General features: G+C 41.6%; 1 protein-coding gene across 1 annotated transcript; it reads left to right on the top strand.

Moving 5' to 3' along the window:
- Positions 1-1,033: 1,033 nt before the first annotated feature.
- Positions 1,034-22,884, top strand: SGCG (sarcoglycan gamma). The gene is made up of 7 exons (XM_068984679.1): positions 1,034-1,228; positions 3,900-4,001; positions 5,494-5,581; positions 11,328-11,447; positions 12,908-12,980; positions 20,632-20,755; positions 22,711-22,884. The coding sequence occupies exons 1-7, from the start codon at positions 1,034-1,036 to the stop codon at positions 22,882-22,884; spliced, it is 876 nt and encodes a 291-aa protein (XP_068840780.1).
- The last annotated feature ends 2,811 nt before the right edge of the window (positions 22,885-25,695 follow it).

The raw sequence follows: 25,695 nt of genomic DNA, 5'->3' as shown, positions 1-25,695 counted from the left end.
CAGAAAAGTCATCTTAATTTCTAATTTTAATTTAAACAAAACTATGCTCTTTGTGTGTGTGTGTGTAAAGAAGAGAATGAGCAACTTTTAAAAATCTCTTCCTAAAGTGGAAATTGTTACCGAAACTCTTACCTTGATTTACATAAAATGATGGATGTTTGTAAACACTTGTACACATCCACGTTTTGATCTTTCTTAAAGTAGGTCAGTACTTGGGACCTATATTATAGGCAAATGTTGGTGTGATTGATATCTTGTAAAGATAATTCTAATTTTTAATTCTGAGTAATATGTAATAGCTGAAGGAAGATGTAACCTAATTGGTTGGCGTAAAACTGAGGAACTGGAATTTTTTCATAAGACTTATAGGTACCAGCTTGATTTTCCTCCCACTGAATCTTTTAAGAACTTGATCACTTGACTGTTGTAGGTTGATGCTTCAATTCCAAAGTTAATCCTGCAGAATTTTGAAAGCTGTATATGTATTGAGTTTATTGATTAAGACCTGAAAATGTGATTGTTACTGTTGTAGTCGCTAAGTGGTGTCCAACTCTTTTGTGACCCCATGGACTCCATAGCCCGCCAGGCTCCTCTGTCCATGGGATTTCCCAGGCAAGAATACTGGAGTGAGTTTCCATTTCCTTCTCCAGGGGATCTTCCCAAGCCAGGGATTGAACTCTGATCTCCTGCATTGGCAGGTGGGTTCTTTACCACTGAGCCACCTTGGAAGCCCTGGAAATATGATCACTGGATTTCAAATGAATTTGCTATATCTAATATGGTGAATGACAGATTATCACTGTGGCTGAAATACAATGACATGTTTCAAAGTATTCTTTAATGCTCTTTTCAAAAATCAATTTTGGAGATTTGTTATTGGGGTAAAAAAATGTTTTGTTGGACTAATGGTCAGTCAGTATTGACAAATTCTCTCTCTGTCTGTCTGTCTGTCCCTTTGTCCCTCTTCCCACTCCACTTCCCCACTTCCTCCCCCTTTTTCCCCCTCCCCCTCTTCACCCCCTACCTGTGGCAGATGGTGCGTGAACAATACACCACGATCACAGAGGGCACCCACATAGAGCGGCCAGAGAACCAGGCTGTCTACAAAATCGGCATTTATGGCTGGAGAAAGCGTTGCCTGTATTTGTTCGTCCTTCTTTTGCTCGTCATCCTCCTTGTGAATTTTGCTCTTACCATTTGGATTCTTAGAGTCATGTGGTTTTCCCCAGTAAGTGTTATTTTTCCTGATAATCATGTTCTTGCTTTGTTTGTGCTGTCAGTCCATCCCCATTGCATCAACAGAAGCTCCCTGTCATGCAGTTAGTGCTTGTCTCCTGTCTACATAGAATGCTCAGTAGCAAAAAAAATACATATAACATTTAAAATAATATAGCATTTACCTTTTCTTAACCTTTTTTAATAGTTTCACTGCAGATTATACTGTGTTGATTTTACAGTGAGTTTTCATTGCAGTTTTTCCACTCGTCATTATCTTTTCATGGTGGGAAAATTGGAGCCATCTTGAGTTTGGGGTTGACTGTGTGTCATGATGGCTTAAAGATTATTTAATTCATTAACTGACAAAATTTTGCAAATTGTATTTTTCTAATTTCAGTAATTTATAAATATTTACCATTCAGATGCAACTTAGTTGATTTTTAAAAGCCGCATTCTGATATGCAATAAATTCTAGTACACATTTAGGTATTTAACAGCAAACTTAGTAACTAGTGAATTCAGTTCAGTTCAGTCACTCAGTCATTTCCGACTCTTTGTGACCCCATAGACTACAGCACATCAGGCCTCCCGGTCCATCACCAACTCCCAGAGCTTGCTCAAACTCATGTCCATTGAGTCGGTGATGCCATCCAACCATCTCATCCTCTGTCATCCCCTTCTCCTCCTGCCTTCAATCTTTCCCAGCATCGGGGTCTTTCCCAATGAGTCAGTTCTTCTTCTCATCAGGTGGCCAAAATATTGGAGTTTCAGCTTCAGCATCAGTCCTTCCAATGAATATTCAGGACTGATTTCCTTTAGAATGGACTGGTTGGATCTCCTTGCAGTTCAAGGGACTCTCAAGAGTCTTCTCCAACACCACAGTTCAAAAGCATCAGTTCTTCAGCGCTCAGCTGTCTTCACAGTTCAACTCTCACATCCATACATGACTACTGGAAAAACCATCGCTTTGACTAGACGGACCTTAGTCGGCAAAGTAATGTCTCTGCTTTTTAATATGCTGTCTACGTTGGTCATAACTTTTCTTCCAAGGAGCAAGCATCTTTTAATTTCATGGTTGCAGTCACCATCTGCAGTGATTTTGGAGCCCAGAAAAATGAAGTAAGCTACTATTTCCCCATCTATTTGCCATGAAGTGATGGGACCAGATGCCTTGATCTTAGTTGTCTGAATATTGAGTTTGAAGCCAAGTTTTTCACTCTCCTCTTTCACTTTCATCAAGAGGCTCTTTAGTTCTTCTTCATTTTCTGCCATAAGGGTGGTGTCATCTGTGTATCTGAGGCTATTGATATTTCTCCCAGCAGTCTTGATTCCAGCTTGTGCCTCATCTAGCCCAGCATTTCACATGATGTGCTCTGCATATAAGTTAAATAAGCAAGGTGACAATATACAGCCTTGACATACTCCTTTCCCAATTTGGAACCAGTCTGTTGTTCCATGTCCAGTTCTAGCTGTTACTTCCTGACCTGGATATAGGTTTCTCAAGAGGCAGGTCAGGTGGTCTGGTATTCCCATCTCTTGAAGAATTTTCCACAGTTTGTTGTGATCCACACAGTCAAAGGCTGTGGCATAGTAAACAAGCAGAAGTAGATGTTTTTCTGGAACTCTCTTGCTTTTTCCATGATCCAACAGATGTTGGCAATTTGATCTCTGGTACCTCTACCTTTTCTAAATTCAGCTTGAACATCTGAAAATTCATGGTTCACATACTGTTGAAGCCTGGCTTAGAGGATTTTGAGCATTACTTTGCTAGCGTGTGAGATGAGTGCAATTGTGTGGTAGTTTGAGCATTCTTTGGTATCGCCTTTCTTTAGGATTGGAATGAATAATTTAGTAACCTAAAAATCAGTCATTATAAGGAATTTGGAGTCTGTTTTAGGCACCCTCATGTTCTCAAGATACCTGGGTAATTTTATATGCTTTAATAATATTTTGTGTCCTTTTTGGAAAAAATTCATTTAATGCAGAATGTTTTTACTTTACAAGATAGTCACAGTGAGAAAAGATGCAGCAATGAACATTTTTTGGAGACTGAATGAAGGTTGAACTCCTCAGGTTTACACCCCAGGGTCTGTCAGGGGCACCTCCTGACTACAGGGTCTTGTCTGGCCTCAGAAAGACTCTCGCTGTGTGGAAGGCTGAGGGATGAGCAGGAAGACGCTGGAAAGGCCTGGAAGGGAGACGCACCCACCCGCCCCCCACCTCCAGCCCCACAACTGCTGGAGACAGAAGACTGTAACACCCCTGGGCACCAGGGGCCACACATTCTCCCAGCCACTGTGTGATCCCACAGCGTGGTTGGCACTCAGCCAGTGTGTCCTGAAAGAATAATGATGTGCATTTTCTTAGAAATACGTGTCAATTAATCCCACAGACTTTGCGTGAACATTGTTATACTGTGAGCCCACCAGGTGCTCTTGGCTGTTTATCATAAAGTGATTATTTAAATCTTACATGCATTTCCTAAACAGTCCTTTGTATTTACACAAGATTTAATATAACACTGAATACTGAATAAAAGCAGCTAAAGTTATAAATAAAGTGCTTAAGAGAAATGCAGAGAAAGGCCGATAGGAAATCTATGAAAAGGTATACATAATTTAAGTTGATAATAAAAGAAGTGAAAAAGAAAGCAATAACAGAATCTCTGCTCTTGTTAACAGGTAGGCATGGGTCACCTGCATGTTATGGCAGATGGACTTCGCCTGGAGGGGGAATCCGTGTTTTTATTCCCATTGTATGTCAAAGAAATACGCTCCAGAGCGGTAAGAAAATGAGGACACATTTAAGTAATTTGTTTCATGAAAAATAAATAATGGTTTTCTTTTGGCTCCCTGGCCATGTGCCCTGTGTGTGCCCTGGCACACAGTGAGTGACCAGCAAGGTCACACCCAAAACCTTGCCCAGAAACCCCAGCCCTGCCCCCAGCAGATTTTTTACATCCCATTGACCAGAGTTGTGTCACTTGGGTCTCCCTCCCCAGAAGACAGGCTGAGAAAGCAATTAGCATTTCCAGCCCCTGAGGTGGAAGCCAGAAAAAAAAGTGGGGAGAGGGGAGTTGGAAAGCATCCGTGAGACAGGCAGCTGACTGTGTCCTTCCCCGGGGGTGGGCCTCGCAGCCCTGACTGCGGCCCTGTCCTCCCTTTCAGGGAGAATGATAAAAAGAAAAAAAAAAAACAAGAGCCTGGACATTGGCACCTGAAGACTGGGCTCCATCATGGAACTGTCACTTGCTGGCTGTGACTTTGGGAGAACTGTCATTTAATCTCTTTGAACTCAATTTCCTCATCTGTAGATGAGGAATAAAGCTACCTCCTCCAAAGTGTGGAGGTAAATGAGCGGATGGATGGTCAAAATCTTCGGTGAGTTGTTAGCTTTTATTATCATGCTAGTTATTTCATAACAAAGCAAAAACAAGTAGTAAGCTCACACTGTTGGATAAAAGGTGAGACGCTGGTAAACCCATGTGCTTCCACAAAGCAAGTTGGAGAATTTCTAACCAGCCAGACGTCCAAAGTGCTCCTGAAACTTCTTTCCTTCTGGAAAAAAGAAAAACACATCATTCCCCCACAGCTTCGGAAGATATTTGGTTCCCTCTGAGTGACATAAACCCACCTGAATCCAGCAGCTGAATTACAGCATTCCTTTTGAAGAAAACTGTTTATATGAGAGCCAGCAATCTCTGTGAAACAAAGCCCCCATTCAGACTATGACCCCACTTACATGCTCATAAAGCCACTTTATCTTCCAACAAAGAGCTCTAAAAGCGTAGGCATCCAACAGATTTTAAAAGCTCTTGAAATTGTGAGAAGGCTTTTGTGTTTTGAAAATAAGTAATACGGTCTTTATTATAGAAGAGCTAAACATTCTCTGATTTATCTTTAAAAATATATCATATCCTGGACATAAATTGTGAGAAATGAAATTTTAATTTTTTTGAAAAGACCAAACAAACACTGATTAAAATTTGATTGTTTCAGATCTTTACATTGAGAATGGGCCTGGTGTATTATAAAACGTACATGGGCTCTGTAAACCCACAAAGTTATTATATTTTGTGGGGAAATAATTTAATGCATTTACCCCATTCACATAATATAATCCAAGTTTAGAAAAAATTAGCCGCAGTTTATAGGCTTACAGGATCAGTGATATCGGAAAAATTATTTTCTATAAATCTCCAATTTATATACAAATGTAAAGGTGTAGTCACTTTAGATAGCATACATCCGGCTCACTGTGTGAATCCATTTTTAGGACTCATCTCTGCTTCTGCAGTCTACACAGAATGTGACCATGAATGCACGCAACGCGGAAGGAGAAGTCACAGGCAGGTTAAAAGTGGGTGAGTTCAGCTTCATCAGAGTGCTTTGAGTGTGTGTGTGGTCCACGAACAGTTGTGCCAAATGGATATATTTGGTTTTTTCTTCTAAAGTGTTCAGAGTTATTTATGAGCAATCAGAGTGTGAGTTTTCTAAATATCATGCTGTGTGGACCATAGAGAGTCATTCACCTGGTGGGAGGACAGTCTGAAGTATCTTAATTGAAGTTATTTTGATTCCAAGAAATAGAGGACCCTTTAAGGTAGTACAAGAAGCACAGTGATTATTGCAGGCTACAGAATCATCTTGCAGAGGCAGAGAAAAGAAAACAAGGTAGTTGCACTCAAAAAAGACCCGGGGCTGAGAGTCAAAGTATTCCTCCTCTCTCTCTCTCCCCATCCTTCTCTCCACTGTGTTTCCTTCCTTTCCATATATGTTTGCCCATGATTTTCACTTGAGTGTTGTGATTACATCAGCCCTAACTCTACAGGACTCTCTGGTCCTTCTTCTGGTTGACTGTAGTTCTCAACACCAGCCAACTTAGTCTTCAGTGTCTTCAATTCTGAACTCACAACAAAGCACTCTAATTGGCCCAATCACTCTGTCCAACCAACTGCCCTTGGGTGAGCCATGTACACCCATCTGATCAACAAATAAGATCAGAGCATATGGTCACATGGAAGCAAGGTCCCATGGAATCTTGCACAGAGAGCAAAAGGATTAGAAAGAATAAGTATCGGAAGAAATGACAAAAGAGCAAACAGATGGTGAAAGGAATGTATATTTGTACTACATATGTATACATGTATATGGCAACCCACTCCAGTGTTCTTGCCTGGAGAATCCCAGGGACCAGGGAGCTTGGTAGGCTGCCCTCTATGAGGTCGCACAGAGTCAGACACGACTGAAGTGACTTAGCAGTAGCAGTAGCAGCATACATATATATGACTCAGTTATACATATACATGTATCAGTTCAGTTCGGTTGCTCAGTCATGTCCAACTCTTTGTGACCCCCATGGACTGCAGCACACCAGGCCTCCCTGTCCATCACCAACTCCCAGAGTTTACTCAAACTCAAGTCTATTGAGTTGGTGATGCCATCCAACCATCTCATCCTCTGTCATCCCCTCTCCTCCCGCCTTCAATCTTTCCCAGCATCAGGGTCTTATCCAATGAGTCAGTTCTTCTTCTCATCAGGTGGCCAAAGTATTGGAGTTTCAGCTTCAGCATCAGTCCTTCCCATTAATATTCAGGACTGATTTCCTTTAGGATGGACTGGTTGGATCTCCTTGCAGTCCAAGGGACTCTCAAGTCTTCAACACGACAGTTCAAAAGCATCAATTCTTTGGCACTCAGCTTTCTTTATAGTCCAACTCTCACATCCATACATGACTACTGGAAAAATCATAGCTTTGACTAGATGGACCTTGGTTGGCAAAGTATTGTGTCTGCTTTTTAATATGCTGTTTCAATGGCATTATTTTAATGGCTATATAATATTCCAAAGAATGTACATATATAATAACTTGATTAGGTAATGCTCAAATATTGTAGTTAGGTTACTCTATTCAGTCATTATCACAGTTCTTAATTCAGGCCACTCATATACTTAGTAGGTGTTTTCAATAAATTCTTATTGAATGAATGAATAGAGGAGTGAATGAAAGATTGTGTAGTATGGGATGGGCTAAAAACCAGTTGGGAGAGAGTTCTAGGAGATGGAATGGGGTAAGATGGCCTGTCTAAGGTGCTCCGAAGTGCACAGGGGTTCAGGTATAGGTCTGAGCTACACCATGAGGGATTTGGGGTCATGGAGAGGATCATGGGTGGGAAACAGATTCAAAATTTAGCAGCCAAAACAGAGGAGAGAACTTCAACAAAGAAAGTCAGGAATAAAAATCAAGGCGTTAGCAGCAATATTGACTATAGTCAAAACATGGAAACAACATAAGTGTCCATCAGTGGATGAATGGATAAAGAAGATGTGGCTTACATGCACAATGGAATACTATTTATTCAGCCACAGAAGAGAACAAAATAATGCCATCTGCAGCAGCATGAATGAACCGAGAGGCTGTCATACTGAAGTGAAGTAAGTCCCAAAGAGGAAGGCAAATACCGCATATCACTTATATTTGGAATCTAAAAAATAATAATAAAATATGACACAAGTGAACCTATCTACGAAACAAAAACAGGCTCACAGACATAGAGAGCAGATTGTGGCTGCCATCGGGAGGGGCCTGGGAAGAGGGATTGACTGGCCGGCTGGGGTTAGCAGATGCAAACTATTACCTAGAGAAGGCATGAGCAGCAAGGTTCTACTGTACAGCACAGGGCACTGTATTCAGTATCCTGTAATAAACCATAGGGCTTCCCTGGCGGCTCAGTGGTAAAGAATCCACCTGCCGATGTAAGAGATGTGGGTTTGATGCCTGGGTTGGGAAGATCCCCTGGAGAAGGAAATGGCAACCCACTCCAGTATTCTTGCCTGGAGAATCCCATGGACAGGGGAGCTTGGCGGGCTACAGTCCATGAGGTTGCAACATGAAGTTGGAGACGACTTAGCAACTAAACAACAAAAACAACAATAAACCGTAATGGAAAAGAATATGAAAATGTGTATATATATATATATGTATGTATATAACTGCATCACTTTACAGCAGAAGTTACAATATCGTAAATCAACTCTACTTCAATAAAATAAATTTTTAAAAACAAGGGGTTCATCCACAGTGCTGCTGTAAACAGGACTGGAGCCCTTTCCTCGCTATTTAGGTCCGTGAACTCAAGCGTGTAGATGTAAAAGACTAGCCTAAAGATTAGAGTCAAGCTACACAGATAAGGGTCATTGACTCCAGGCTTATAAAGCTGAACTAAATAATGCAAGATTACTCTAAAAAATTAGTAGAGTGAACTCAACTGCAGTTTTCGACTTCCAGTCCAGTATTTGTTCGATACCATATTTGCAGTTGTAGAGTAAAACCTTCCTAAAGGACTTTGTGCTGTTTGTTTTTAAATGATGCTCTCTTAAGTTAAAGCTAGCATAGTGGGGAGGGGCAGTGTTAATGGGGTATATTGTGAGTTAGGAAGAATCTGATTGTGTTTTTACAAGAAAAACTCTTGGGCCAGTTTCACAAACTGAATTCATCAGACCATAAAACCTGCCTTTATTTACTTCCTTTATCTTTTATTTATTTCCCTCTTTGTTTGAACCAAACCCTTTCATTAGAAATTTTATTTTACCAAATAGCTCTTTCTTTATCATGAAGAAAGTATTTGAGTTTTGTTTCTTAAAGGACGTGGCTGCAAATGAGGGTGACGTGTTCACCTCTAATGCACCCTCAGCGAGGTTATAAAATCTAGTAGACTATTACTAAAAGAAGATTAGTTATAAACTCAGTTATTTTAAGAAGTGATTTATTCCTATGGTGGGCTTGTTGTCACGTGGAGAACAGTTTCTTTTGAGGTGGAAAACGTATTTAAACATGTTAAACACTAAACATGTTTCAGTGTCTATATTTTTTATTAAATGAAGATGGAATTTTATTCACCTCTGTGCCTTTGCTGGGGCAGCCCCTCTACCTGGAAGGTCTCATTCTCCCCAATCAGGGAAACACTGATGCTTCCAGGTCAGCCCAGACACTCTCCCCCCCCCCCACCCGGGTGTCAGGAATTCCTTGTTAGGTTCTTGCTGGACACTGTCCATGTTCGTCTCATGGCACTTATCACATTGCCCTGGGCTTACATTCTGTTGTCCTCAGTGGGCTGTGAATTCCATCTGCATCTCACTCATTCATATATATTCAATTCTTAGCACAGAATTTTGAACATAAAAACCATACAAGAAATTTGTATTGAATGGAAGAGACTCATTCTCCTGCATTTTCTTTGATTTGAGGGTTTACTTGGCTCTGTTACTCGTGAAAACTATGCAGCTAAATTTTTTTGTTGAATATTTCAACAATATATATGAAGTAATGGTTACAGGAAAAAATATGTCATTTAGTTGAGCCCTTTTACTTAATAAATTTCCCTCAAATTGTTATATGAACTTCCAGGGAGCTAAACAGTGAACTCTTACTGGATAAATTACTCCGGTTTTTTCATCTTGATTTTAAGCTCAAATAACTTCAAATTCATCACTTAATGCAGATCAATGTTTATATGATAAATATATCAGATATATCAGTGACCCAGAAGAGATAAATAGTGACACTGAATCGCAGGGTATCTGAGTTTGGGGGAAAGCTAAGAAGAGCAAAAATACAGGCAATTAACAAAAAATAAAGCAAGCCTTCCTAAAGAGAACAGAGATAAAACATGGAAAAAAAAATGACTTCCACTTTATAACATAAGCACACACACACATACACATATTTAACTGAAGCATGTGTGTGGAGGGTTTTGAGGTACAAATCAGAATATGTATTGTGACAATATCTAAAACTGATTAATGTATTAATTAAAAAACTTCTATTTAATTTCTAGCAGGTCCCCCTCAACTTGAATGAATACTGTGAGGGACACAGGGACACATACACAGAAGCTTTAAGTATCCATTTGACAATAAACTTACTTTTCTAGATAAGACTATAGAGCCAACAAAAGAATTCAGGAACACTTGAACAAATGCTGAATGCTGTGTTCTAGAGAGATTAATCCAGCATTAATCCTTCATGCTGGGTTAAGGTGCAGGGTTGGAAGAACAAGAAGCACAGAGAAGTTAGGAGACATAAAATGATGGATACCCAAGTGCACTGATGAGGGAGACTGAACAAGATCTCACCCACCAAAGGTACAGCATCACCAATGCCTGGCACTAGAAGCACCCATGAAACAAACATCTGCTGAGTCAGCCATGGGTTGCTCACAGTGGGTCTAAAGTGCATGAGAAAGGAGTCAGCTTGGAGGACAAAGTGATGCCCTGTCCCTGAAATAGAAGACGTGAAGGAGACAGAAATGTCTGGGATGAAGGGGAAGGGCAGAAGTTGGAGGGTGTATTTCCAGGGTGATGTCTGTTTTCTCCAAGGAGTAGCAGGTGAGGGGTAGGGCAGAGGCGAGAATCCGAGTGACTCATTGCCTGGGTTAACTTTGGTCACTGAGATGGTCTTTCACAGATCTCACATTTCAGAAAACAAAATCCTCAGTTGTTGATATGCAAAAGAATAGCAATTTAAGTAATCTTCATAAAAGAATTATATTGTTTTTGGCAAGTTTTAAAAGCTGGAGAAAATTAATTTTTAAATAATTCATTCATACACATATTTGATATATACTAACACACAATGGCACCCCACTCCAGTACTCTTGCCTGGAAAATCCCATGGATGGAGAAGCCTGGTAGGCTGCAGTCCATGGGGTCGCTAAGAGTCGGACACGACTGAGCAACTTCACTTGCACTTTTCACTTTCATGCATTGGAGAAGGAAATGGCAACCCACTCCAGTGTTCTTGCCTGGAGAATCCCAGGGACGGGGGAGCCTGATGGGCTGCCGTCTATGGGGTCGCACAGAGTCAGACACGACTGAAGCGACTTAGCAGCAGCAGCAGCAGCAACACACATGTGACCTAAATTAATTTTAATAAGATTTAGGGTTAGGACTTAAAATTTAATCATAGAATTAAAAAAATTAAAACTATTGGTGACAAATCCTAAATGTTTAGGATTTGGTACTACTGGGTGACAGCACATGTAAAAGTAGAGTTTGTAACACTGCACAGAGTAAACACTTTATAATAAGCTGTTTTAATTAATTCTTTAGGTCCCCAAATGGTAGAGGTCCAGAGTCACCAGTTTCAGATCCACTCCAAGGATGGCAAGCCACTGTTCACTGTGGATGAAGAGAAAGTCATGATTGGTACAGATAAACTTCGAGTAACTGGTAGGTATAGCTCTTTATTTTTGATTAAGGAACAATTGACAAACAACATTCGTTTCAGGTATACAATATGGTGATCCAATATTCATATATATTGTGAAATGATCCACACTAAGCCTAGTTAATGTCCATCACCACACATGCTTACAAATTTATTTTCTTGTTATGAGAACTTTTAAGATGCACTCTCTTAGCAACTTTCAAATATACAATACAGTGGCTCAGTGGTAAAGAACAAGCCTGCCAATGCAGGAGACTTGGGTTTGATCCCTGAGTCAGGAAAATCCCCTGGAGAAGGAAATGGCAACCTGCTCTAGTATTCTTGCCTGGGAAATCCCATGGACAGAGGAGCCTGGCTGGCTATAGTCCATGGTGTCGCAAAAGAATCGGATAGGACTTAGCAACTAAACAACAGTTGCTTTCTGGTTTTAAAATAAGCCTGAGTAGGAAAGATAGGTACACCCCAGTGTTCACTGCAGCACTGTTTATAATAGCCACGATATGGAAGCAACCTAAGTGTCCATCAACAGAAGAATGGATAAAGATGAGGTATTTATATACAATGGAATATAAGTGAAAGTGAAGTCGCTCAGTCGTGTCCAACTCTTTGCGACCCTGTGGACTGTAGCCTACCAGGCTCCTCTGTCCATGGGATTCCCTAGGCAAGAGTACTGGAGTGGGTTGCCATTTCCTTCTCCAGGGGATCTTCCCAACCCAGGGATCAAACCCAGGTCTCCAGCATTGGAGGCAGATGCTTAACTCAGCCATTAAAAAGAATGAAATAATGTCATTTGCAGCAACATGGATGGACCTAACGAGTATTATATTGAATAACGTAAGTCAGACAGAGACGAAGAAATATCATATGACATCCCTTATGTGTGTAATCTAAACAGACATGATACAAATGAACTTACTTACAAAACAGAAAGAGACTCACAGACTTAGAGAATGAGTTTATGGTTGCTGGGGGGAGGAGAAGGATGGAGGAAAAGGATAGTTAGGGAGTTTGAGATGAACATGTACACACTGCTATATTTAAAATGGATAACCAACAAGGACCTACTGTATAGCCCAGGGAACTCTGTTCAATGTTATGTGGATGGGAGGGGAGTCTGGGGGAGAATGGATACGTGTATATGTAAGGCTGAGTCCCTTTTCTGTCCACATGAAACTACCACAATATTGTTCATCGGCTATACCCAATACAAAATAAAAAGTTAAAACAAACCTGGGTATTTGCAACTGCTTTAAAAATCATATTTTGTTTATAGGAACCTAGTGAAGTCGTGGTGTTCTTGGAAAAGTAGGAAAGCAGTTATGCCTATTTTATCCCACAATTCAAACGTCTATACAAAGTCAACAGTCAAAACCTACATGTCCTGTAATATGGAGTATAAAGGCTTGATTTGTTAGCCGTTGTTTACTTTTGTAAGAATGCTGCACCTTTGGTTTGTGTTTAGGGCCTGAAGGGGCTCTTTTTGAACATTCGGTGGAGACGCCCCTCGTAAGACCCGACCCACTCCAGGACCTCAGGTAAGAGTTTTGTTCAGATGTAAACAAACTGGTTATGTGCTGGAGTAATGCTTCAGCAGATGCTACCAGGTGGTTCCTTGTTCTGATGACCTTCCACCCATGACAGGTCATTTCTGACAGAATCCAGAAGGTGAACGTCCTTGTGCGAATCCCGTCCTCCCGTCTCTGAGACGCAGGCCTGGTGACCAGCCCGCCCCTGCCCCAGGGCAGCCTGCACCGTTCTAGTAGACTAGTTCCTCCTCCAGGGAACCTCAGGGACTTGGCTAAATGCCACTATTTTATTTTTTCCTAGCTTTTTTTTTATTGTGGTAAAAATACACATATAAAATGTATCATTGTAACCATTTTTAAATGTATAGTTCAGAACATATTTATACTTTATATACTTAAAAGTTTTGTTTTTTCTTTTCTATTATGGTTTACCACAGGATATTGAATATAGCTCCCTGTGCTCTACAGTAAGACCTATTGTTTATCCATCCTGTATATAGCAGTTTGCATCCATTGACCCCAAACTCCCAATCCTTCTCTCCCTCCATCACCACTCTTCCCCTTGACAACCACAGGTCTGTTCCCTACGTTTGTGGGTCTGTTTCTGTTTTGTAGATGAGTTCATTGTGTCATATTTTAGATTCCACATACAAGTGGCACCATCGATGGCTCAGCAGGTAAAGAATCTGCTTGAAATGCAGGAGACACGGGAGATGCGGGTTTGATCCCTGGGTGGGGAAGATCCCTTGGAGGATGACATGGCAACCCACTCCAATATTCTCGACTATTGGTTGAAAAATCCCGTGGACAGAGGAGCCTGGCAGTCTACAGTCCAAAGAGTCGAGATGACTCAGACGTGACAGCCTGCGGCACACATAAGTGATATCCTATGGCATTTGTGTTTGTCTGACTAGGGTATATACTAGAGAGTAGGATGAACTCTAGGTCCATCCATATAGCTGCATACAGCATTATTTCACTCTTTTGTGTAACTGAATACTATTCCATTGTGTGTGTGTGTGTGTGTGTGTGTGTGTGTGTAAATATACCACAGCATCTTTATCCATTCACCTGTCGATGGACATTGAGGTGGTATTCACAGTTTCTGGTTACTGTGAATAGTGTTGCTATTAAAGTAGGGGTGTAAATGCAGCTATTTAAAAATGCTTCATTGACTCCATGTCAGCCATAGTAAAGTTCAGAATGCTCCCAGGGCACTTGGCCTGTGACCTAGTCTCCATGGGGCTCCCTAGACTGGCACCCTGGGCACCTCCCTCCTCACTCGTCCTGAAACTGAGCAGCTGCCAGCCCCAAGCTCCACACTCCCACACACCTTGTCCCGCCTGACTGGGGTGCCCCTCCTTACCTTGGACACCCATGGACATCTCCTTGTCCTCATGCTTCAGCTCACCAACCCATCGTTTTTTCCTGAAAATCATCAGCTGAGGTAAAACAATTGTACCTTTTAGTGAAAGAGAATTGTGTCCTATATGGGCTTAAAATGTCCAAAAGGCATTCTCAGAAATTTCAGTTTACATCACATTTTAAAAATATGTGCACTGTGAGTAGAGACAAGAGCGTTACAAAACTGAGAACGTGATGAATCCATATATGCAAAGAAATTGTAAACCGTTGATATATCTTTTTTCAACTGTGGCAAAATACACATACATTTTACCTTCTCAACCACTTTTAAACGTACAGTTCAAAAGCCTATAGTAGGCTCATTGTTGTCAACCATCCCTACCTCCAGTCGACAGAATTCTTTACATCTTGGAAAACTGAAACTCCACGCCCCTTAAACACTAACTCCTGTCCCCTTCCCCGACCCTGCATGCCACCACCCTGCCCTCTGTGTCTATGAATCTGAGGACCCTCGGCACCTTGTTTAAGTGGAATCATACAGTATATGTCCTTTTGCGACCGGCATAATATCCTCAACCTTTGGTTTATCTCTATGTAATATCAGAATATATAAAATCACCTCGTTCCATATGTGTCTTTTCTTTATACAGAGTCTCTGTGTGCCTGTGTGTATTTCACTGTATCACTGGCTACTGAACGTCCTTTACTGCTGTAAGTGTTTATTCTAATAGTGTGTTTGTACTTTATAACAAAAACAAACAACAGTTTTTAAAACAAGTGTCTACAAGTCTACAGTGTCACTTAAAGTCACATTTAGAATTTGAACTTGAAAAATTTTCAGGTCAACTAGCATATTCTAATATATTATGTATAAATAGGGGAATAATGTACAGTAGGAACCCCAGCTTTACAAACAAGCCTGGTGACCTTGGCCAAATTAACCCTTTGAGGCTATATTTTCTCATAAAACATTGGTAGTATAATACATCTCAGAGTATTCTGGGGAAGATTTAATAAGCCATGAAGTTAAAAATGTTTTGTAAACTGAAAGTGGAATACAAATAATCATTTTTATTATCATTATTATACCAACTAGATATTCATACCAAATGGAACTGGAGTTAGGAAATTTGGCATTTCTCTTAACGTTAATGTCTAATTAAACATTGCTGCTGCGGCTGCTGCTGCGGCTGCTGCTGCTAAGTAGCTTCAGTCGTGTCTGACTCTGTGCGACCCCATAGACGGCAGCCCACCAGGCTCCTCCATCCCTGGGATTCTCCAGGCAAGAACACTGGAGTGGGTTGCCATTTCCTTCTCCAATGCATGAAAATGAAAAGTGAAAGTGAAGTCACTCAGTCGTGTCCGACTCTTAGCGACCCCATGGACTGCAGCCTACCAGGCTCCTCCATCCATGGGATTTTCCAGACAAGAGTACTGGAGTAGGGTGCCATTGCCTTCTCCGAATTAAACATTAATCTAAAGCATATGAGAGTTCAATTCATCTTACCCACTTAGAGAACATTTGCAGCATAAAATTAGATTGTGACTATAATTAAATTGTAACAGTTTCATTGATTTTGATAAAGGACCATGAGATCAATATTATAGAATTATTATAGTTAGGGAAGAAGAACATTTTACTTTTGTAGGAAAGAAACATGATTCAATATCTTTAAAAAATAATGCCGTGAGAAAAATTTTGTTATTAAAAATAATATAAATTGTAGACCTGCCAAACCACTCTTTGCAATGAACGTCACTGTTTTAAAAGTAAAGGCCTCATAATTAAGCAATTCGTCTTACATTTTTCCCATTAGGAAATAAATTTTCTGGCTTCTACAGCAGGCCTTTCCTGAAAAAGAAATGGCAGAAGAGTATTCTCTGGCTTTCTAAAACATGACACTAAGGGAATATTCCATAACCCAAGTGTTACAACCAGAGTGATTGAGAACATAATGAAATCATGAGGAATTGCTTGAGGAATGGGGTTTGGATGGAAGACATGAACTAACAGGTTTCGAATGCCTGCCATTGCCAGGAAATGTGTCTGTACTGTCACATAATTTATCTCGTTTCCTCGTCAGCTCGACCTGAAAAGCATCAACTCAATCCCCATTTTACAAAAGAGAACACTGAGCTCAAGGTAGGAGCACATTCTAAGACACAAAGGAAAAAAGGCAGCCAACTCATGACTCAACTTAGCTCTGGCTCCAAAGCCAGTGTACGCTCTGTTCCCACCTTCCACCACCCAGGGGAACCCTTTAGTGATTTACTCCCTGATTTATCAGCAGACTCTGCTGACTGAGTGCATGAGAGTTGTATTGTCTTCTGTGAGTTCATGCTATCACCTGTCTTTCCCTTTTTATGTCTGTGTCCAGTAGCATTACTATTCCTGGCCTGAGTAAAATGAGATCGATTCTGGAATATGTTAACTGACCTATGAAAACTTTGTGGATGTTGTGGGTTAAGATCATGAAGATCATTTATAAAAAGACCTCTGAAATATACATGTTTAAATATCACAATTTAAATTTTGGTATGTGCTCAAATGGTAGTTATGAAAGGGTAACAGTTATTTTCTTTAAGAAAAATATATAATTGACTTGTATTTAATCTAGATTTACATTTCTTGGGGCAAGGTCATCCTCAAGAGAAGTATGAACTGTAACATACCATTTTAAACCTAGTTCTCATTTATGCATGATGTAATTCAATCTTTTTAAAAAAAATTCAGCAAAAACGTATAAAGTATGTTTATGTGCCAGACTCTATATAGATGCTGGTTCCACAGTGATAAAAGGCATGGTCCCTGACCTTAGTGAGTTTAAAGTCTGTTGGGAGAAAGAAACGTGCAAACAAGTTACAATGACATCATTCATTGCGATGATGAAGGTGCAAAATGATAGTGAGGGCATAGGAGAAAGAGTGTAACTCTTCCTACGGCGATCTGAGATGAAGTCACAGATAAGAAAGCTCTTGAACGGAAATTTAAGGAATCAGCAGATGTGGATGCAGTGGGGCAAACTGCAAAGCCCCTACAGCCCAGTAGGGATGTGATGGCGGAAACCATGCCTAGGACATAGTAACACATATGTTTCTTCATTAGATGAGTAAAATGAACAGACGTGGAAGTATTTGTTCCCATTTCAAACACTTGTAAATATTGGTTTCCTTAATGTAGTTTATAAATATCACCTAAGTAGAAACCAAGGAAGGCCATTCACTCCCAGGTCCCAGTAACCAAGTAGAAAATTCACGGTCAGTGCATGTGTTGCTCAATCATGTCTGACTCTCTGCAAACCTGTGGCCTGTAGCCCACCAGGCTCCTCTGTCCATGGGATTCTCCAGACAAGAATACTGGAGTGGGCTGCCATGCTCTCCTCCAGGGATCCTCCCAGTCCAGGGATCAAACCCAGGTCTCGCGCATCTCCTGCGTTGCAGGTGGGTTCTTCACCACTGGTACTACCTGGGAAGCCCATGGTGGAGTGGAAGCTAAGTCAGGGGTACTCAAGGAGAAATCAGGATTCCACAGAGACTAGGGGCTGGAACTTGAATATTTTATGGAGACTGATTCCAAGCTACAACCTAGTGTGTATGAAATGCCCAGAGATAGCTCATAGATCTTGAGAAGATATTTCAGCATCTGGTAGGACTAAGCACACACACACACGTGCGCACACACACACACATATGCATACACACATACATACACACACACCCTCTCAGAGTTTTTCTCTCTCACCATTTCTCTGTCTGTTCTTGCTTATTTTTCCATGTGAACATTAGGTCTTTGATATCTGACCATGTTGAACGCATTCATGGAAATGCATACTTCAGAGCATTCTCATCTCAGCCTTTTTGGTAACATGGGTCTAAACCTGTACTGAATTGAAATGTTTCGTCTTCAAGGATAGAAATAAGGCAGAGGGGACAAAGTCTGCTTCTGGGAGCATTGCGTCGTGAGAACATTAACAACTAGTCATTGGTCCTGTTGAGGTCACTTGTGGTTTGAGAATGACCCTGGAAATGGACTCACCTTTGCCAGGGTCCCTGAAATGGGCCCAGCGGTGCAGGGTGCTCACACCCTCCTCCTTCCCCTCTGCTGTCTTCCATCAGTCCAGGCAGGAAAGACGCAGGCAGTTAGCAGTGGCCAGAAGGGGCCTCCATCAGCTGACCAGGCTCAGGTAGGTACCAGCGTGTTTCCCCAAACACCTGAACGCAACAGAATTTGACCAATACCTTCCAGGACTATCTCTGCTTCTAACACTCAGTCATATTTTAACGTGTATAACAGGTCAGATATTACATACTGAAAGGGACATAAGAAAAAGGAGCTTTATTTTCCATAACAAATAGTGGTAGATGAGAAAACTTGCCAATTAAAGGCAGTAATCCACCTGATTTAAAGGTTGATTGGTACCACTCAGTCCTAAAAAAGAATGAAATAATGCCATTTGCAGCAACATGGATACAACTAGAGATTATCATACTAAGTCAAGTAAACCAAACAGAGAAAGACAAATAATATAAGATATCACTTATATGTGGAAGCTAAAATATGACGCAAATGAAACTATCTGTGAAACAGACTCCAGGACATAAAGAATAGACTGGTGGGTGCCAAGCGGGTTGGGGGAGGGAAAGATTGGGAATTTGGGATTAGCAGATGCAGATTATTATATATAGGATGGATAAGCAACAATGTCCTACTGTGTAGCATAGAGAACTGTACTCAATATTCTGTGATAAACTATAATGGAACAGAATATAAAAGATTATATATGTATATATTTATGTATAACTGAGTCACTTTTCTATGCAGCCAAAATTAATTAACACACATTGTAAATCAACTATACTTCAATTAAGAAATTATATTAAAAGTCGATCAGTCACTTCAGACGCAAATTCATTACTTCTCGCCTCTTAAATGCTACCCTTTCTTTCTCCTGCCTCCTGCACCCTACTCTCACCCTGAAGTGGGATGGGTCCCTTTCTCCTTCTCGTGGATCTTTAAACATTCCAAGCAAGTCAGCCTTTCGCCTTTTGGTTGAGTCAGGTTGGAGCAGATGAAAAGCCTGTCCAGTGATCCTGCGGGGCCATCTGGTGGAAATGCCATCAGTCGTTTCCAGGCAGAAGCAAATAAGAGAAGATCCCTGTTCCTGTGTTCCTGGTTCTGAATCTGTGTTTGACTAAATCACAAGGAGATGCTGCTGAATCTTACAGAAACAAGGCCTGCTGAGGCTAGTCTCCACCTTGTCTGTAAACTCCATTAGTTAGTCATTTTTCCAGGAGAAATTGCTGCATGTGCCCTGTAATCTTCCTAAATGAGAAAAAAAAACAAACAACGAAGTCCAAACTTTTGTGAACATGTAGCAAATGAACGTGTTGCCCTTAAATTTCTCTTTCTCCCAAAGAAGTCTGGGTTTGGGCTAAAAATAAATAGTTTTCCAGAGATATTCACCAGTAGCACTTTCTTTTGGTGTGGCATGCCAGCCTACTGACCACGTTGTCTGGAGCTGCTGCACAGGGCTGGGATGGTCAACGTTTGCATCAGTTTTCAGAGGATATTAATTTCATAGATTCTCATTGATGGGAAGTTAATTTCTTTACTGCCCTTTATTTCTGGGTTTATCAATGAAAATCAACCCTGAATATTCATTGGAAGGACTGATGCCAGAACTGAAGCTCCAATACTTTGGCCACCTGATGGGAAGAGCTGACTCACTGGAAAAGACCCTGATGCTGGGAAAGATTGAAGGCAGGAGGAGAAGGGGATGACAGAGGATGAGATGGTTGGATGGTATCACTGACTCAGTGGACATGAGTTACAGCACACCCTGGGAGATAGTGAAGGATAGAGGAGCCTGGCATGCTACAGTCCACGGGGTTGCAAAGAGTTGGACATGACTCAGTGACTGAACAGCAGCTGTTCAGTCCAACCTCATGGACTGCAGCATGCCAAGCTCCCAATGTATGGCAAAACCCACAATACTGTAAAGGAATTAGCATCCAATTAAAATAAATTAATTAATTTAAAATTTTTTTTAAAAAGAATGAGTGAATATACTATATATCTTACTGATATATATTCTCTATATGTCTCTATCTCTATTGGAAGATACTATGTCTTACTGATTATATTCTCTATGATCTTACTGATTATATTCTCTAAGATTTATGTTCTCTAAGAATATAATCAGTAAAATATATAGTATATTCTCCATTGGTTGGGGGATTCCTGGGGTGGCTGTTTTTTATGCCATTTTTTCTTGGTTTCCTTCCCTCATTTCAGACTAGAATCCCCAACACGGAGTCTCAGCATGGACGCCCCCAAAGGCGTTCACATTCAAGCCCCCGAGGGGAAGATCGAGGCCCTTACCCAGATGGACATCGTTCTTCAGAGCAGTGATGGGACGGTGAGTCCAGCGGACGGTGGGTGGTGGCTGCTCCCATTGTACAAGCCTCACATCCACTAAGTAATGATGACATTCACATCCAATAAGCCATCAGCAAATTACAGTTTGTAAACAGATGTCATGAAAGGCATCACAGAAAATGTGAAAGAAGGAAAAAATTTAACACTGAAAGAAAAGCCAAGAAAGGTTAAAAGCAGTCTCTGTTGGATCCAGACTGCTTTCTTTGGCATTTGTTCTATCAAGTCTCTTATTGTTTTCAGCCTTGAAAAAGTCCTGGACATTCAGAGCTCGCAAAGAATGACCATTCTGCCACTTCCTAGTGACCCTCCCAGTAGAACCATCACTGGGGGTCACCTGTAAGGGATAACTTTTTTTTTTTTACCACCCAGGGTGCTTGCTCACATCAAGTCCTGGTGCAGTGAAAGTCAAATATGAAAAATAAGAGTTGCAATAAAGAAAACTCTGGAACCTCCAGTCCAGAAATAAAACATCCCTGATAAGAGCCCCTCTGAGAATGGGCAGCAAGGCACAGGCTCCCTACTATTTATTGATCCTTCTAGTGTGAGATCAATTCGCCAATTACCTGTTTGAGTCAGGGACATTAACAGGCCTCTCTGGGCTTCTCTCCTCATTTGTCAAGTACAGGAAATAGTATTTACTTCACTATGTCACAGGGCTAAGAGACATCAATCCAGTAAGATAATTCTGAACTGATATTAATTTAATATTAAGGGGGGTGTGGTTGGGGCTGCAGAGGTAGACCACAGGAGGCAGGTTCAGTCCTGGCTTGGCAAGATCCCCTGGAGAAGGGAATGTCAACCCAAGTATTCTTGCCTGGGAAGTCCCATGGACAGAGGAGCCTGGGCCAGCTATAGCCCATGGGACACAAGGAGTCGGACACAACTTAGTAACTAACAGCAGCAGCAGCAAAGCATTAGACAATAACCGATATAGGTTCTGCTCCAAAAAACATAAGACCCATTTGACTTCCTGCTCTGATGGTGACCCAGACCCCAGGGCAAAGCCTGCCTGCCATGCACTTGTACTGTCACCCTGCACTGCCCACAGAGATGTCAGCATCCCGGGATGCCAGTGTATTCAGAGCCTGGCCTGACGGGACCAGAGCCGCATAAAACAAAGGTGGGATTCCACCTGGTTGGTGAGGAAGAACGTGGGAGCTTCCCAAACATAGTTCAGCTCGTTCTGATAAGTGAACACCCTGCTGGGGCTCAGGCTTGGTTGCTCTGTTCTATGACTCTGATTTCTTTTAGCTGTCAGAGATTTCCAAAACTCAATCAACAGCCATTTGTGTGCATCTTGGTTCAACTAAACCTCTCTAGGAACAAAAAGTCCAGTGGCTTCCCTCTTATTTCAGTTGTCTGTGTGTCACTTGCTTCCTGTATCTAATAGAAGGCAACAGAGTTGCAAATAAAATTGTAAAAGCTGGAGAAATGGTTGCTAGCCATTACGATGAATTTAATTGCCTCTCCTAGGAAAATAATATCATGAGCAATTCCAGCATTCACAAGGTAAAATAAATAAGATGAGTCAACTTCTGCAGCTTGTACTTTATCCCAATAGGAGGAGAAGCTGAAGGTCAAAGTGGAACACAAGGTCGATGTGAATCAAAAAATGGTATTATTTTGGCCAGATAACTCTGAAAGGTCTTCAAGGAGTGTCACATCATACACTTTCCTAGCTGGCCTAAAGCAATGAATAAAAGGAAAAAAAAGACTTCCCTCCAGTTCCTAAGGAATATTTATCCCCCCTGCCCAGATGGAAACGAGAAATAGGCTTTGAAAGAATCAGGTCATCATAATGTGACTTCAGTCAAGGCAGGTACCTACTTCATTTTCTATGCAGAGAAAGAACTTGGAACATTTGGAGCATTTGAGTTTCGTGTTTGTCGTGTTCCCTCCCCTTGACCACGTCTTGTCTCACTCTCTCCCAAGCAGCTTATGCTCGACGCGGAAACTGTGTTTTTGCCTGAGCTGGCTCTGGGGAGCCAGGGGCCCGCAGGCAGCTCCCAGGGGCTCTATGAAGTCTGTGCATGTCCGAATGGGAAGCTCTACCTGTCTGTGGCCGGCGTGGGTACCACGTGCCATGAGCACAGTCATCTCTGCCTCTAAACCATCGGCACCGCCCAGGGAGCATCTGCTGTGTCTCGGTGCGCTCAGCAGTGCAGACCTCAGCCTTCCCAGCTGGAGCCACTCGACAACGGTGAGCTGAGTTTGCGTGTGGGAGTTTGAAAGGAGCTCAAACGTACCACTGAAAATGTTCCCGTGAAACGGTGATCTCAGAGTGGAGCTTAGACACAAAAGTCCAAGGATCAGAACCATTGTGACTTTCCCTGTCCTGTGTGTGTCGGTCTGTGAAGGGATGTTGGGCTGCTGTGTGGAATGGATACATGGATGTGTGATGCTCAGCTGGAGACCTCTGACCTCCCGTGAGAGTAGTCTGAGTCCTGCCCAGGTGCCTCAGAGTTCTCTGAGGTTTTCCACTGTGTCAATCAATTCTGCAGGAGCTGTATTCATTTCAACGCAAAGTGTGTCTGGTTTCAGAAGAAAATCTTCAAGTTTTAAAAGGATGTTGAGATTGATCTGACTTTCAGAATGTGGTCAGAGGAATAAATTGTACACAACTGATCATGTCTCTTTATATAGTCCATAAGCAATAAAAATCAACCTACATTTTTCATAGACTTCACAATGTGTGTTGCTTTCTTTAATCCTCACAACTCTTTTTGAGTTCCGTACTGTTTTTCCCCCAGTTGCTGGTGATAAAAAAAAAAAAAAAGTTCAGATGAGTCAAGTCACAGGTCACCCAGTATCTACTAAAATTAAACTCAACTGGACGCTAACATTTCAGCATCAGTTTTCACTTTGGAAAACTTTGATCTGTGTCTCATTGCACCTGCATCGCCTGTTCACCTGATGCCTGCACAGACAGGCTGATGCCTACGTGAAAGGTGGAGAAACTAAAGTCAAGGGGAGTTTTGTCATCCACCAAGATGGCCCCATGAGCTGGTGGGGGCTCGCCGCTGCCCAGCCCACATGCTCACCTCACAGGAGAGGTGAGGGGCCGGGGGTGGAGCGGAGCCTCCCCGAGTCCTTGCTCACAGTTGCCATCCTCGGCTGTGTGATCTGAATATGAATATGGTGAACACACACACTGAACCCATGAATGCTTTGGTTTTGTGGTTTTACTTACACGGCAGAACGCCTTCATCACACCGAACGCCAGGTGTTGGTTTTGATGTGTGTTTTACTGATCGTTCCCGTTAGAATCCCCACACAGCGCAAGACGTGGTGGGACCAACAGCACTGCAACTTTCCCATTAGAGGATTTATGACTAGAAATACATTGGTTTCATTTTCCACAGTCTCAGAACTGAGAGAAAAGTGGTCTTTATTTCTAATGCTGTCTTAACAAGGTGTTAACAATGCAACCCACTCCTAACAGTTTCTTAATATTTAAATTACTGGTATTATAAACATTTGAAATTATTAACACAAAATAAAATTAAAATTAAACTTTTAAAAATACAGTGTGTCCTAATCAGTTAAGAGCAAACTCAACTCTGAATATAACACTCCTCGTTTCAGGGGATTGGGAGGGTGGGGACTTAGATTATTTAAATAAGTATTTGCCTTTTCCATTTAATTAAGTCCTGATTTTTAGAATTAATGTCTGCTTTCTTGCCGTGACACTTCTGTTGTCATAGTAGTGTTGTCATTTTTGTGTCATATTTACTCTCTTATACCATGTTTGTGCAGAAAAAAAAGTCTTCCAACCCATTGATATAGATGGGTTCTTATAGAACATGTGTACATGTCCAAAAAAATGTCAATGACAAAGCAGAGTCAAAAAAAAAAAAGACTCAAAGGACGGGGATAAACATTTTAAATAAAAGGTGTAAATCCAAACTTTTGTTTCTAGCTGCATTCTCCAGAGTGACAAGGAGTTTCTCCTTGGTTTCAAGCCAGACTTTCAGATGGGCTGTATTCTAGAATGTACTGCATAAACCTACCTTCTTAAGTACATTATACAGTGTAGTTTAAATCTCCACTGAAGGGGCAAGGCCGTGCTAGGAGCACCCGCAACAAGGCACGTACACGGACTACGCACCAAGTGGTTACAACCACTGAGTATGATACTTTAGGGACCTTGAAAAACAGTCTTTATTTCTTTTCCAATTTCCGAACCAATTGAGAAGCAGACACAAGTCAAAAAATGAAGATCAAAATGTCAGCTTTAATAGTAAAGTTAGATTTGCAGCAAACTAGATTTGCTAAGACCTTTCAGTGGAGTAAACGTGAACCTCTCAACCCCTCACAGGCTCTGCAGCTCCTACAGGGCTCAGGTTCCCCCCTCGGTGCCCCCCAGGTCAGTCTCTGCTCGTGAGGGACAGGGGAGCAGGGTGGGAGCTCTTCTGAAGAGCAGAGCCATCCCCAGCATGAAGCCAGCGAGGCTGGGTTGCTTGTACTGTTTGTCCCCGCCATCCCCCGATCTAACACGTCACAGCTCACTGGGCTTCAGTCTTCTCTGTAACTGCCGCTACACACTGGCTGTGGTTTGAAAACCAAGTGAACTTTGGGTCGGGCATAAACAAGCAGGTGGAACAAGAGGGTAAGAAGGGCATGGAGCAGAAAGTGAATTTTGAGCTGAATAGTCAGTGCGGCTTCCGTTTTTGTCCTGGGCTTTGTATCCAGGGCCTTAACAAACACAAGAGAAAGCAGCAGAGATTTTAAGCATGTGGTTCTTCTTTTTAAATAAAATGTAACTCACGTTGGCTCTGGTATCCATTTCCCCCCAGGCTCTCCCACGCCTTGACAGCACGGGCCTGGGACTAGCTTCCTAACCAATGGAGGACTGATGACACTTTAGACCAAATGAGGCAAAACAAGATCAGTGGGGAAGCTCTAGAAGTCCGGGGTTTA

The sequence above is a fragment of the Capricornis sumatraensis genome, chromosome 12 (genome assembly GCF_032405125.1).
Source record: "Capricornis sumatraensis isolate serow.1 chromosome 12, serow.2, whole genome shotgun sequence".
Taxonomy (NCBI): Eukaryota; Metazoa; Chordata; class Mammalia; order Artiodactyla; family Bovidae; genus Capricornis; species Capricornis sumatraensis.
The sequence above is the reverse complement of the archived record's forward strand: the minus strand, read 5'-3'. Positions and strand labels throughout refer to the sequence as shown.